The sequence below is a fragment of the Solea solea genome, chromosome 5 (genome assembly GCF_958295425.1).
Source record: "Solea solea chromosome 5, fSolSol10.1, whole genome shotgun sequence".
NCBI classification, from domain to species: domain Eukaryota; kingdom Metazoa; phylum Chordata; class Actinopteri; order Pleuronectiformes; family Soleidae; genus Solea; species Solea solea.
The window spans coordinates 29,696,893-29,711,124 of NC_081138.1; the positions used below are offsets into that span (position 1 = coordinate 29,696,893).

Here is a 14,232-nt window from a genome sequence, read left to right on the forward strand (position 1 = left end):
GTGTGACTTTTAAAAGTTGTGCTTACCAGTATAAGAGGTATCTATCTATCTATCTATCTATCTATCTATCTATCTTCCACTTCACTAAGTAAATTTAGTAAATTTATATATGAATAAATAAATAAATAAATGTTAAAAACAGTTATTTCAGTGAATGCTTACCAGCCTCTGAGCTAATGTGTCCTCAGTGTAGAGGTCAAATATCTCCAGGACACTCAATCTTATTTGCTGGATACGATGATGGCGATGACAGGAAGTGGCTGTTCAGAAACAGGAAGCAGCCACGTTTTCAAAGTGCTGTTCGCTAAATAGCAAAAAAAAATCTGAAAAACAAACAAACCTGTGAATAAACGAGAAGAAAGTGATGTCAAAATGTTGAATTCAGAACCAATGTAACCTTAATGAACTAAGTGAAAGTGTGGCACAGTTAAATTCACATTAGCATCTAAAAGCTAACATTTGGGGGAGAGACTGCTAGCCCACTACAAGCCACAAGCTAGCAGCTGTGGCTAGGCTGCTAATCCACCACCTGAATATGATTCCTGCATGTTTTCTAACTTTAAAATGAAAGTTAGCTTTGTAAATCACTAAGTGACACAACTTCATTTTACAGAAACCTATTCTCGAGATATTATACCCTTTTATACACAGCTGCTTTATCCATGTTTTACTGATTTGTGTTGTAGTCATTACTGAAAATGTATCACTAACTCAATATAACCACACTGCAAACATGAAATTGCAGAAATGTAAAAGAAAATCATTTGTTTTCAATGTGTATTTGTATGAATATTAAAATTAGCCGCCGAGTGAAATTGATGCACTTGTTAGCCGAGGGACTGGATCTGTGTGTGTGTGTGTGTGTGTGTGTGTGTGTTACATAATCTTGTGTGCGCTCATTCCAAGGAGACTTTTAACAGCACAAACAGTGCACTTAAGTCAGCAGCAGGAAGGCACAGATCCCAGCTTAAAGCCACATGACCAGACTTAGATACGACCACAGCCTGCACTTGTCATTCCACTCTGCGACGACAGACGCCAGGACCTGCAGCACCTCCCCGTAGAGAGGCCCCATTCACCGCCAAAGCCTAGAAACGAACCCAGCCATTGTTGGTCACAGTGTAGAAGTGGTGGATTTCTTATTTGAGAGGTGTGTCGTCCCCCCCCCCCCCCCCCCAATTTAACGGCAATTTAGCTGTCATCTAAAGGTCCTGCAAAACCCCAAAAAGTCCCCAGAGGAAAGTGCAAACAACAAGCACGTTGTTCAGCTGCGAGGCCACTCCACCCACTGCTTTTCTCTCAATCAGGCTTCTGTGACGCTGCAGCTCCATGCTTTTGCTTTTGCACACAAATACAGTACACACACACACACACACACACACACACACACACACGCAACGCAAACACGCACACACGCGGTTTATTCAGCTTTCAATCCTAAACACACTTTTCAACGTGACCCTCGCTGCTCTCTCCTCCCCTCAGTTTTTCCTCTTCGGCCATGTGGTCATAGTGAACAGAGTTACTGCTGTGTGCCATTACATCAATGGAGTAGTGTGTGTGTGTGTGTGTGTGTGTGTGTGTGTGTGAGAGAGAGTGAAAAGAGGGAAAGTTGGACTGTACCAAAGCTGACATCAGAGGAGGCAGTCAGCCTCTTCAAGGCTCCGATAGTGAAGTGACTTTCAATGAAGCTTCAAATACACACATGGAAAAAACTCACCAAAATAAAAAAAATGAAATCTACAATATCTCTTCAGAATGTTCCCTGCTTAATCTTTGTGTCCATTTGTAACCTGCTCATTCTCCTGCACCAAAGTCTCAAAGTCCAACATAAACTCAATGCACAAACCAATGACAGTTCCATTATGACCTTTAGGAAAAGGAGGGCTGAGCAGAGGAGTCCTCCAATGAGGTGGAAAACCAGAAAACTAAGTGGAGGTAGTTTTCTGGTTTGCTGTGTGAAGCTAATCAGGAAGTAAGAATACATTGACTATATTCACCAGAGGGAAAAGACTCTTCCACTAACTCCTCCCTTTTCCAAGCTTGTTAGGTAACTACGGTGGCCTTTGCACACCAGAGAGGATGTTGTTCATCTTTGTCTTAATCTTCAATTTCAAAACTTTCTGAGTTAGAAATCTGACATGAACTTGGATTTTCCAGCTTCCGACTAAAACTAGAACACACCAAAATACTCACTGTGTTTACATGCATATTAAAAGTCAGATTTTAGTCCGATTAAGACAATAATTCGGTTTATTTCATGTCATCGGGACAAATTAGACAAGATAATGCCATTCATAGTCCGATTACTCGTGCATGTGTTGAATAGGCTTAGTCGGACTGGAGTTGGACCAGGCGTTCTGCACACGCACCAAAATGTCCTCCTCTGTATTTGACGAGTCAGCAGGTACGAACCACAGCACGATCTCCATCTCACGTGTTTTTCTGCGACGTAAAGCTCAACAGGAAACTGATTCAATACACGCAAGCTAGTAGACTCGCCAAGTTGTCCGATTGCCTGTCTTAGTCGGACTAAGGCCTTAGCTCGATTAAACTGTGCTGATTGCTGTTGGGGTCTCAAACTCGCGTCACATTAATATCACGTTACAATGAATTATTTCTGTTCTAGTTATTGGCAAAAAATGTTTCATGTCCTTTCACATTAAATCCTCTGACAAATGAGTGAGTGAGTAGTGAAAGAAGTTACACATAACTTTCATTGATCACACACTATGACAAACATACTTACAGGTACTATATCTTTTATCGAGGTTAATAAACCCTCCTGAATGTTACACACTGGACTCATAAATGCCTGTCCATAGATCTGACTGTGGCTCCAGGTCTGGATTGGAGCCACTGGTCGTCGTTCAGCAGGGTCTGACTCTAAAAGCACATTTGCATGTGTATATTTACATCTGCTCGCTGGTTTTTCCGCTGTAAATGCTCCCACCGTGCTGGCAGACGTCCAGCGTATCAGTGAGATGAAGGACGCCTGCAGCGCTGAGATCCATGTCTCGATTTCCTGTCTATCAGGCCAAACACAAGAGCTCACTAATGCTTCATAATTGCTAACACACTTCCAGGATCAGAGCCACTCATTCACCAGAGAGAGAAGTATGTCTTCCCAGTGAATTCACAGGAACCTGAGGGGTGGATTTATTTATTCATTTATTTATTTATTTATTTATCCATCCATTCAGATTGATGTCTACCTTGTTCAGTTTGTACCACTTTAAAATAATGCTACACGTGTGAGCTAAACAGGAAGTAGGTTCTCTCCTCTGCTAAGTATGAATGGGAAAAAATCAATTTGAGATTTTCATTCATAGCTGATGGTGGAGTCGCGATCGGGAAGCGGACGCGCGATTTAAAAAAGCGCGTAGAAGACGACGGATGATTCTAACGACTCAGTTCCACCGAAAACAACTGCTGCAGAGATTGTCCAGCTGCTGTGAACATGTGTGTCTCACTAAGACAATGTCCTTCTGCAGAACATCGCGTCCCGACGCAATAATAAGGCTGATGAAACCCAGGGACGTGTGTTTAGTTTATGTAATTGTTCAAATCTCGGTTTACGAGAGATTCTTATGCAGTATGTTTGTGATCTGGAACGTCTTTAAAAACGGATTACTACACACACACACACACACACACACAGGGAAAAATGTTGCTAAAACTTCAAAGTCACAGTTTGATGTGTTTTGAATGTCGTCTCACTTCCTGTAAATCATTATCACGAGGCAGAGCTCACAGGTTTCTTGTGTCGAGAGAGAAAAACGAAACTTTCAGACGGAGCAGATGTGATCAATGCTGGAGTTATAGAGTCGTAGAGTTTCACTTTATATGATATGATATAGGATAAGTTAAAGGAACTGTTGACGTTTACTATTACTGATACTTGGTTCTGGTTCTGGCTCAGTTCTGGATTCTCAGGACCTCTGAGTGCAGGTGAACCAGGCCGTGTTCACACCAGTTTAAGAGGAACCAAAGTAAACACAACTCTTCCTCTACTTCCTGTCTTCACAACCCAGAACATGACACGCCCACTGATGATGTCACGGTTCCAACTTGTCAGGTTCCAAAGCAATTTTTTTTTTTTCAGTTTGAACATAGTAGCCGGTTCAAAATCAGATTCAGGAACCAGAACCAGCACAGAGCCCTCAGAGCCCTCAGTTTTCTTTAAACACTGGATCCTCATGTAGAAACTTTGGGAAACCTTGATGTAAACCATGAAGTGATGACGCGGCTCTGTGGAGAAGCAAACAGGTTCTTCCCACAAGGAACCAGGTCTGACTGAGTCCAGGAGCCAGGTTCAGTGCGGTGCAGTGGTTCCAGTTTCAGAGTCTGTGCACGTTGTCGACTAAGTGTTTCATTCCATCCGCACTAGCATGTATAATGCATTTGAGGATCATCCTATAGTGCTCTCTGGAGTGTGAAGCTCTGATGCATGTGCCGAGCGTCGCTCACTCCAGACCATTAACGGCTCTGAGGCTAACGCCATTATCTGTCCTCACTTATGTGAACACGAACATCATCATCATCATCATCAGCAGCAGCTGCTGCTGCTGCTGCTTTCTTAATGTCCGTGCTGCATGTGATTCAGTGATTCATTTAGCACGCCATTTTCATGTGTGTGTGTGCTTGTATTTGTAAACACTGGCCTTGTCAGGACCAGTAGTCCTCATGGAGACTAAAACCTGGTCCTAATGGGGCAGAACCTAACTTCCACGACTTTGTGTGTTTGGAGAAGTGATGAAATTTACGATGTTCCTTGAATGCATTTCGTCCGTTGCTAACAGGTTAGGTTAACACACAGTGAACGCAGCATTACGTACACTAACTCCCATGTGCTGGAGTTTAGAATATCTGAATATTTGACAAATAATAACATTGATTAGGGATGAAAAGATATGCGATTTAAAGGTGCAACATGAGTCAAAGCTCTTAAAATGATAAGTAGATTGTGTTGAATTACTATTATTATTACGATGGCTATGAATGGATTATATAGCTAATTGTTTCCTGTGACTGATTTGAAAATGTTACGCCCAACATGGAGCCAACATAGCTACATACAGTCCAAGTGATTTATTTTGAAAGTGCCGTACAGGAAACCTGCATCTTTCCAGGACCTCACAGTTTACTCATATTTAAGATTCCTGACATTTTCACTTCTTTAAATCCTTTCCTTATCGTGCTCAGTTTTCAGTCATAAGCCTGGTTTATGTTCATATTTATCACAGCATCAAACTAATAACACATTTATGCTACAGCTGAAGGTTCCAGTCGTCTCTCAGAATCTTAACTCACTCTCCTGCACCAAACCCCATAGAAAAAACTGACGATTTTGCAGCACCGCACACAGGAGTCGCTGACCCCGACAAAGAAGACAGAGGAAATGGCGAGAGTGGAGCGAGTTGGGAGAGTGTTTCCATCTTTCCTTGAAAGGAAGACGTGAGTCTGAGGAATCCTCTGGGTTTTTTGAAACCTATAGTTTCTCTATAGTGTCCGTGTGAGCTAAAACTGGCAATTTTCTCCATGGACTTTGGTGTGGGAGCGTGAGCATTCAATTTCTTGTTAGAAAAGGGTGTTTAGAGCAAAGCAGTTGACATCATACAGATGTCAACTGCAAACATAGATTCCTGAGTCCAAAATGAAACAAACTTAACTTGAATGGTTAAGTTTAAAGATAAGGCAGTTTCAAACCACGGTTAGTATAATTAACAATAACTAACAATAACTAAAATTGTAGAGAAAATTTCATACATAAGCCTTTTGGGTTTATATGAAGTGTGTTGATTTTTTTTATAATATAAGAGTTGTGTATTATTATTATTGTTATTATTATTGTTATTATTACTGTGGCAATTTACCAAGGGTGCACCTGCAGCATGGATCTGTGCCGTGTGAGCATTAAGGGTTAAAATGGTATCATTTGCTGGGTTTTTATGACACAATACTACTTATTATGACCTTTGATATATATTTAAATCTTGCACCTGGAAAATACTGCATATTACAAAAAAAACTAAAACTAATAAACACTAGCAAACCCTCTCTAAAAACTAATTAAAACAAAATAAAAAAAACTAAAACTAATGGAAAATCCCAAACTATTATAACCTGGTTTCAAACCAAGGGAAATAGATACAGGGTCGTGTGTGTGTGTGTGTGTTTTTCTCAGCAGACGTCTTATTAAGTCGCAGTCATGAGGATTGAAAGAAACTTTACTTTGATTTTTTTTTTTTTTCAAAGTCAGGGAAGAAAAGCGCTTTTATCTGCTCACACTCACACACACACACTCACACACACACACTCACGGATGCAGTCAGACTGTCCTAACTGGATTTTCTAATTGCCCTCCAGAGCGTCCCTCTCCATTAGGCTTCGGGCCGGCTGGGAGGAGGAGTGTGTTGGTTCCTGACATCCCGACACACACATACACACACACTCTGACGGCCATGCCTCTAAGATACTCCCACCAGAGGAGGAAAGCCAGCACAGCGGCTGCTCGGAGGATGGAGAGGAGACGCAGGGACCAGGGCAGGAGCAGCGGCAACAACAGCAGCAGCTACAACAACAACAACAACGACGACGACCCGAGCAGCAGCCACAACCACCGCTCCAAGAAGCTGGCCATGCTCTCCAGGTACCAACAGCAACACTCTGAGGTTTACAGCTCAAACTGCACACAAAGTTAGACTGCTGACCTTATTTATGAGCATGTCAACCTTCTCTTTTATGATGGCTGTATTTTACCAACTTAAGCCCCGAAAACTTACTTTTCTGACTCCAGGTCTCTGATACTGTGTCACTCCAAGACCAACGACGACTGTGGGGAGGAGAGGAATTCTGGGGCAGTGGCGGACGGGTGGTGCAGGACACAGGGTTCAAGCTGGAGGACGGAGGCGACCACGGCTGCTGTTCACGCGGGACACAGAGGCGCGGAGAACGGACACTGCAGGAGGACGGCCAATCAGCAGCCGGCGCTGGAGAGGAGAGGAGGGAGTAAGACGGACGATCGCCTTCATCACAGCAACACAGGAAGAGAGAATAAACGGAGCTTAAGGAGAACGTTCAGCATCAAGGTACGACTGCGAGAACGAGGGTCACAAACTCAAACCACCTGTGGAGGTCAGGGAGCTTCCTGTCCAGGTTCACCATTTTTCATCTTTTTTAAAACAAAGTGCTTGTTTTTATAAAAAAAAAAACCTCACTTTTCACACAAAATTAATCTAAAAAATAACAAAAACAGACAGAGGGCCACATGGGATCAACTGGGGGGCCATATGTGGCCCACGGGCCGCAGGTTTTAGACCTCTGATCTAAAATAATATAATCTCAACTAAGGACTGTATGTTGGCGGGTGAGTGACGCCATTTTCAATAGATCTTTCTAAAATCTAATCTCGGTTTACGTCTATGACATGTCAAGAATAATGTTCACTGCTCTCTTCTCACGTGTGAAGCGCTCACTCCTCTGCACCAAAGTCCATAGAGAAAATGTGTGATTTTACAGCCCGGCACACAGGAGCTGCTGGTCCACCGCTGCCACGTTAGGTCCTTTCATGTCACTCAGGTTGATCCGAACAAAGGTTTTTGACAAAAGAAATGACAAAGTTCTACAGTTAAACGTACTGATGGAGGCAGAAGTGGATCAACAACTGCTGTGTGTCGGGATGTAAAAATGGAAAGTTTTCTGAATGGGCTTTGGTGTGGGAGAAAAACCTTATCTGTCCTACCTAAACCTTGTCTGACCTTATTATACTGTAGAGCAGAAACACCTCACATCAAAGAATCACATGACCAATTATAATTCTATTTTATGATGATGATGAATTGTCATGTTAATGTTACAGTAACAACAACAACAACACGTCGACACACGTGAACCCTGCAGCCTCTCAGACATCCAGCTCCGTCAAAAACAGTCAGCTGCTCAACGTATGACTCCACACTGCTCAGATTTATTGCAGTCACCAAAAATAAACTTCCAACTATTTAATTCAAATAACATGTAGAGAGAAGTGCCTGCTGTGTGTGTGTGTGTGTGCGTGTGTTGTCTAAATGTCATGATAATCACATGGCCTGTGTGTTAGCGCCGTGATCGACCTGAATGTCAAACATCCAGACAAAGACGGGGTTTGTTGTTTCTACATCTCGCCCTCGTGGCAAATTCCCCCAGAGTCAAGTCGGGTTAGAGCGTCTCTCGCTGGAGTCAGACAAACTCCACGGGAGATTAAAAACAGTCAGAGGTCAACGTTGACCCGTCGCGACGGAGTGAGGCGCGAGCCGTGTTTATCAGCCACAGTCAATCAATCAGACGTTGGTCATTAAGCAACCCTTCATACTAGACCTTTACTCGTCGACCATCTCAACAACATAAAACAGAGGCGAGGAAGTGAAGGGGAAATTAGGAAGTAAGGATCACGGGATCCTTACTTTCATGCCGTTTCCTGTCTGGACGTGGCCTTAAATACCTGGTTCTTCCCACTGGTCAGTCAGGACTGAAGAAGCCTCTTCAGAGAGGTGAAATGTCTTTATGACGTGGATGACCGTCACCCTCACCTGTTTCAGAACAACATTCATTGAGAAATAATTCTATCAATGCTCATTATAGCATTGATAAGTCAACAAATAAAAGACTTTTTGGGAAACACTTTACAATAAAGTGCACAAAAAAGGTTAACTAATCATTAGTTAATTAACTAGAGATGAGTAAATCATACGTTAGACATTGAATGTTTTACATTCACGTGAATAACTCTTTTTGTTTTTACAGATTATCGCACTTGATCCATGCAAACAGGTACCAGACCACAACCGATCAACCTCACAGGGATCTCAATGAATCACTGAATCACAGTGAATATTTTACAGCTGGCTGTTGTGAACCACTTCCTGGACTAAAGCCCAGGCTGCTAAACAACCCTAACTGAGGCTGAGCTCAACAGTAATTTAATGGAGCAGTGTTTCCCTCTGGGGCTAATTCATGCCAGGGTCAACATCAATCACTTTTAATCACCTGCTAGAACGAAACGATATCATCGTCGTATCTTTCTTAGCTTTTTATGCAGCGAGCAGAAAGAAAAGGCAAAAAAAAAGCGTATGAATGGAGTCTTTGTGAATAAAGTTATGATGTCATGAAGAGAAACATCTGAAGAATGCATTTAAAGAGGATTTTCATGCTTGTCAAGTGTTGGATTCTTTGTTCTAAAGGAAATCTTTGTGAAAAGGCTTGATATTTTTACACAACTGAGGCTAGATCTCACATAAAAACATCAAACACCAGAAACAGTCAACAAACTCAATGAAGGGAGTATAATGCAAAGCTCTGGACACTAGTGTTTAAAATTGGAACTGCAATCAGAATTCAAAACATTGGAAGGGTGATGTCCTCTCTAGCCGTCCTCTCTAGACTTAAGTGTTCACGGGCTGCAACGTAGTTTCCAAAAGACGGATCTACAACAAGCTTCACCTTTACACTCTGATACATTGTTTTCATATAAACACATAACTCAAGCTCAAAGACTTGAGTAATAACTTGGACTCAAGGTTGAAGACTTGAGACTTAACTTGGACTTGAGCTCAAATAATTGAGACTTGACTTAAGACTCCAGCTCAAAGACTTGAAACTTGAGAAAACTTCTGTGTCTGTGATTCCCCCACCGCTGGTCATTCATGTTGTGTAGAGTGTGACACACAGTGATCCTATGACTCTGAGACTCATGGAGCACGACCTTGTCTTAAGCCACAACATAAAAACCTGATTTCCAGGTTTTAATACAGAGTCTGACTGATGTTCGTGGTCTAATCTCCACACACTCTGGACCAGTTCAGGGACTATAAAACCTTAGCGGTGTTTTCTTTTTCCCAAAATGTCACCAGATCCTTTAATACGCTCATAAATCATTCTTCATATGAACAAGTATAGATGTTCCCTTGTACTCTGTTGACTGTGTGTGTGTGTGTGTGTGTGTGTTGTTCCAGGAGAGCAGTATCTGGAGGATGTGTGTAGCCACAGGTCCTGCTGAGGAGGTGTGTTCGCCACAAATGGCTGACAACAGCATCCAGACGGGGGATAAGGACAGTCGTGTGGAACCAGGGAGGAACGGAGTGAACCTTCACAGGTGATAAAACCCAACACCACAACGTTAAGTGCCTTTTTCTGAGGAATTAGCTGGAAAGCTGTTAAAAGCTAAAAATACTTACAGTCAATGCAGAGCTAAGGTTTCAGCTCAACTTCACTTGAGACTTAGAGCTCAAAGACTTGAGACTTGACTTGGCCTCGAGCTTTAACATTTGACACTTGACTTGGACTTGAGCTTCAAGACTTGAGACTTAACTTGGACTCGAGCTCAAAGACTTGAGACATAGAGCTAAAAGACTTGAGACGTGGCGCTCAAAGACTTGAGACGTGGCGCTCAAAGACTTGAGACGTAGAGCTCAAAGACTTGAGACGTAGAGCTCAAAGATTTGAGACGTAGAGCTCAAAGACTTGAGACGTAGAGCTCAAAGATTTGAGACGTAGAGCTCAAAGACTTGAGACGTAGAGCTCAAAGACTTGAGACGTGGGGCTCAAAGACTTGAGACATAGAGCTCAAAGACTTGAGACGTAGAGCTCAAAGACTTGAGACATAGAGCTCAAAGACTTGAGACGTAGAGCTCAAAGACTTGAGACGTAGAGCTCAAAGACTTGAGACGTGGGGCTCAAAGACTTGAGACGTAGAGCTCAAAGACTTGAGACGTGGCGCTCAAAGACTTGAGACATGGCGCTCAAAGACTTGAGACGTAGAGCTCAAAGACTTGAGACGTGGCGCCCAAAGATTTGAGACGTAGATCTCAAAGATTTGAGACGTAGAGCTCAAAGACTTTAGATGTAGAGCTCAAAGACTTGAGACGTGGCGCCCAAAGACTTGAGACGTAGAGCTCAAAGACTTGAGACGTAGAGCTCAAAGACTTGAGACGTAGAGCTCAAAGACTTGAGATGTGGCGCCCAAAGATTTGAGACATAGAGCCCAAAGACTTGAGACGTGGCGCCCAAAGATTTGAGACGTAGAGCTCAAAGACTTGAGACGTGGCGCCCAAAGATTTGAGACGTAGAGCTCAAAGACTTGAGACTTAGAGCTCAAAGACTTGAGACAAATTTTGTCATGTTTATGTAAGACGGTAAAGTTCTACACAGATGCAGAAAGTCTTCATGAAAACATCAGGTTCTGGTATGAAACCTGTTCAGTGACAAAGTGTTTCAGCCTTGCTGTAGCCTGGTTCTATTCTTAGTCGGTTTCGCTGTAAAGAAACCAAGTTTCCCTGCAGGGACAAAGTTTTTCTGATCCTGATTCTCAGGAAAAACACTTTCTTTGTTAATGTGTGCATTGATCCCAACTATGAAGGTTCACAGTTTGTTTGCAAGATGTTTCTGTAAAGTGTAATAATCCAAATGAAAAGTTCTCATGATGAATCCCAGCAGCACGATCTCTGGTTGAGCGTGACTAACTGAGATTCTCTGGGGCTGTTTTCCAGACGTCTTGAGTCGGGTCAAGCTGTTTATGATCAGGTCAAGAAAGAGACAGAAGCACAAAACCAACAGTGTTCCTGAAGCACTGCTCAGCAGAGACACGACTGTCATTGATAATGCGAGGCGAATCAATTCCGTCCGTCTTGTAAATTCAGGAAACGTTGAATCCACTGTTGCCTCATCCCGAGAAACCCTTAACTGATAGTTAAGGGTTTTCCGCAGTGTGGGTTTTATGAGGAACTGACACATAGTGGACTCTGATCAGCATGTTATATGATCTCAGTCAAAACATGGGTAAAAACTGACTTTAGCCACTTATTACACATCAGCTTAAAAGTGTACGTTAAGTTAAGAATATGTTTGTCATGTTTTCTTGCTGTTTGACTTTTACAACAAGAAACTGACGTTTGTAAGCCACTCGCTCTCCTGCACCAAACTCCATAGAGAAAAAGAGTCATTTTAAATCACTGCACACAGATGTTGTTGATCCACTGCTGCTTCTATCAGTGTGTTCAAATATGTTATTCTGTGAGTTGGGTGTTTGGAATCCTTTGTTTGGATTGACCTTGTTTTCACAAACTTACCAAACCTGGCAGCAGTAGACCAGCAGCTCCTGTGTCCCTGTGAGCTAAAAACGCACATTTGTTCTATGGGGTTTGGTGTGGGAGAGTGAGTGGTTTTCAAATAAACACAAACACCAGTTTCAAGAGGGAAAAGTCTATGTAACAGTTGTTAAATCACTTCAGTTCAATGAGAACACGTCTGCCTGTCCTTTGTGGGTTTCTGTGGTTCTGGTTCTGTCTGGACCAGAACCAGGCTAAAGAGTTTGCTCATTCAAATGGAGCATGGAGCGTGATGTGATCAACATGACTTAGTGGAAGTGGTTTATGCTGCAGGATTTCCGAGAATGCTTAGCTGAGAAGAGACCCCGGGGAAGACCCAGAACCTGGTTGAGGGATCACTATGCAATGCTTTGGGATTCCCAGGAGGCGCTGGAGAGCATTGCTGGGTGGAAATGCTGCCCGGAACACGCCGTTACGTCTGTCACAGACCTCACATACGTGGAGGGAAAATGGACGGATGGTTCTGCGTTAATGGCCTGGCGGTCGTCCAGTGTGGTCGTGTGTGAAAACAACATGAATAAATGTTTTATAATGGGGAAAAAAAAGGCAACTAGTTAATGCTGAGTCACTATAACGTGAGCGAGTCATGGTGTGTTAGCTTTTCTGTCTCTGTGTGTTGTTTTCTCTCCAGAGGCTGCAGCTTCCTGAGCTCAGACAAGCTGGCACCTTTTAACGGACACGTTCTAAATGGCAGCACTTGGTCGGAGGCGGAGCCGGCGAGGAGCGTCCACATTAAAGGCTGCAGCGAGGTAACTAGCGCTTCACGCTTGTTGTTGTTGTTGTTGTTGTTGTTGTTGTGGGTGGAAAGTGACAGAAGGTAAATCCTCTCTGAACACTAACTGCTGGTTACAGGTTGTTTGTAGCTGTGCACATTCAATTGTTTATCGTCGAAGCAAATAAAATATCGATTTAATCATTCAAAGATATTGTATTTTATTGTTTAAACATTCAATTGTTCTTTGTGTTCTTTGTTAATAGCACTTTTTCTCATTTTTCTTTACACTGGAATTTCAGGATGTGTAGTTAAGGTTTATAATCCAGTCTGGGACTTTCATGGAATCTGATATCTTCTGACATCAACGTTAAAAGGAAATATTAAATTGATTTCACTGGTCGTTTTATCAGGTGTAAACATTCAGTTTTATTAACGAATAGTGAGCACTGGCTTCACACGTGGAGCTGCTTTAACGAGAAACAGCAGCACACGCTGCCTGTGTTTTCTCAGCCGTAAGTTTCTCTGTGGTCTTTGGAGTGTTTTTGTTGCCGTGGGGCGGTGTCACACCTCATCGCCCGGCCAGGACTTCTGCAGTCACTCACTAAGAGGAAACCTGAGCGGCTGCATGAAGGTGAAGTGGAGGAACACAGCAGTAGGAAAGAATGTCTGACATGTGACCACCGGGCTCAGCTGAGTCTCTGCTTTTCTGTCCTTTTACTTTGTTATTTATATTTCTAACAACTCGTACTTTTTACGCCACTACATTTCCTCTTTTAAAGGAAGTAGAGTTGGTATTATGGTCTGTATTTATATCTCGCCCAGTTGATATTGACTGATTGATTGATTTAAAAACACTTTATTGTCAGACAGTTATGTCCACAGCTTGACTCGCTCCATTTGTGCATCAACAAAGACACATTACAGTCATATAGACCCTGTGGTTCTCAAACTGTGGTACATGTAGCAACCAGTGGTACGCGGGTTTCCTGTGGTGGTACTTGGTGGAAAATCAGAAATACTGTTCTACTGTAAAAAGCAGCGTACGTGATCACAGGAAGAATTTGGACCACAGTAATTTAGTATCAAAGGACAAAAGGATATCAAAGGACAAAAGGACAATAAAAGGACAAAAACAATTGTCCATAGTCAAGGATTTGTGTGACTTTTTGTGTTTTGCGTTCTCACCTCAGGACAATTCCACGCACGACGAAGACGACACTCTCCGTTCACGCAGTCTGAACACAAGTCCACAGCATCCGTCTCTCGTGTCCCCATGTGAGTCTCCGTCCCTGCCCGGATTCACGGAGGAAGAGCTCTTAGCCAACAACAACCACCTCAAGGTGAATTCACACACGTTTCCAAGAGTGTTTGTGT

The 14,232-nt window shown here is 42.8% G+C and overlaps 1 protein-coding gene and 1 long non-coding RNA gene across 2 annotated transcripts in view; one reads left to right on the top strand and one right to left on the bottom strand.

The window, feature by feature from the left end:
* The window catches only part of il16 (interleukin 16), a 28,322-nt gene that overhangs the window by 548 nt on the left and 13,542 nt on the right, over positions 1-14,232 (top strand). Inside the window, exons 2-6 of the mRNA XM_058629943.1 lie at positions 6,370-6,652; positions 6,800-7,091; positions 9,993-10,132; positions 12,775-12,892; positions 14,049-14,198. Of these exons, the coding sequence (XP_058485926.1) occupies positions 6,370-6,652; positions 6,800-7,091; positions 9,993-10,132; positions 12,775-12,892; positions 14,049-14,198 (983 nt within the window). The remainder of the gene's footprint in view (positions 1-6,369; positions 6,653-6,799; positions 7,092-9,992; positions 10,133-12,774; positions 12,893-14,048; positions 14,199-14,232) is intronic.
* LOC131459826 (uncharacterized) lies at positions 173-14,132 on the bottom strand. Its single transcript, XR_009240288.1, has 3 exons — positions 14,044-14,132; positions 6,786-6,992; positions 173-340 (listed from the first exon to the last, which is right to left on the bottom strand). It is a non-coding gene; the product is annotated as an uncharacterized LOC131459826 (long non-coding RNA).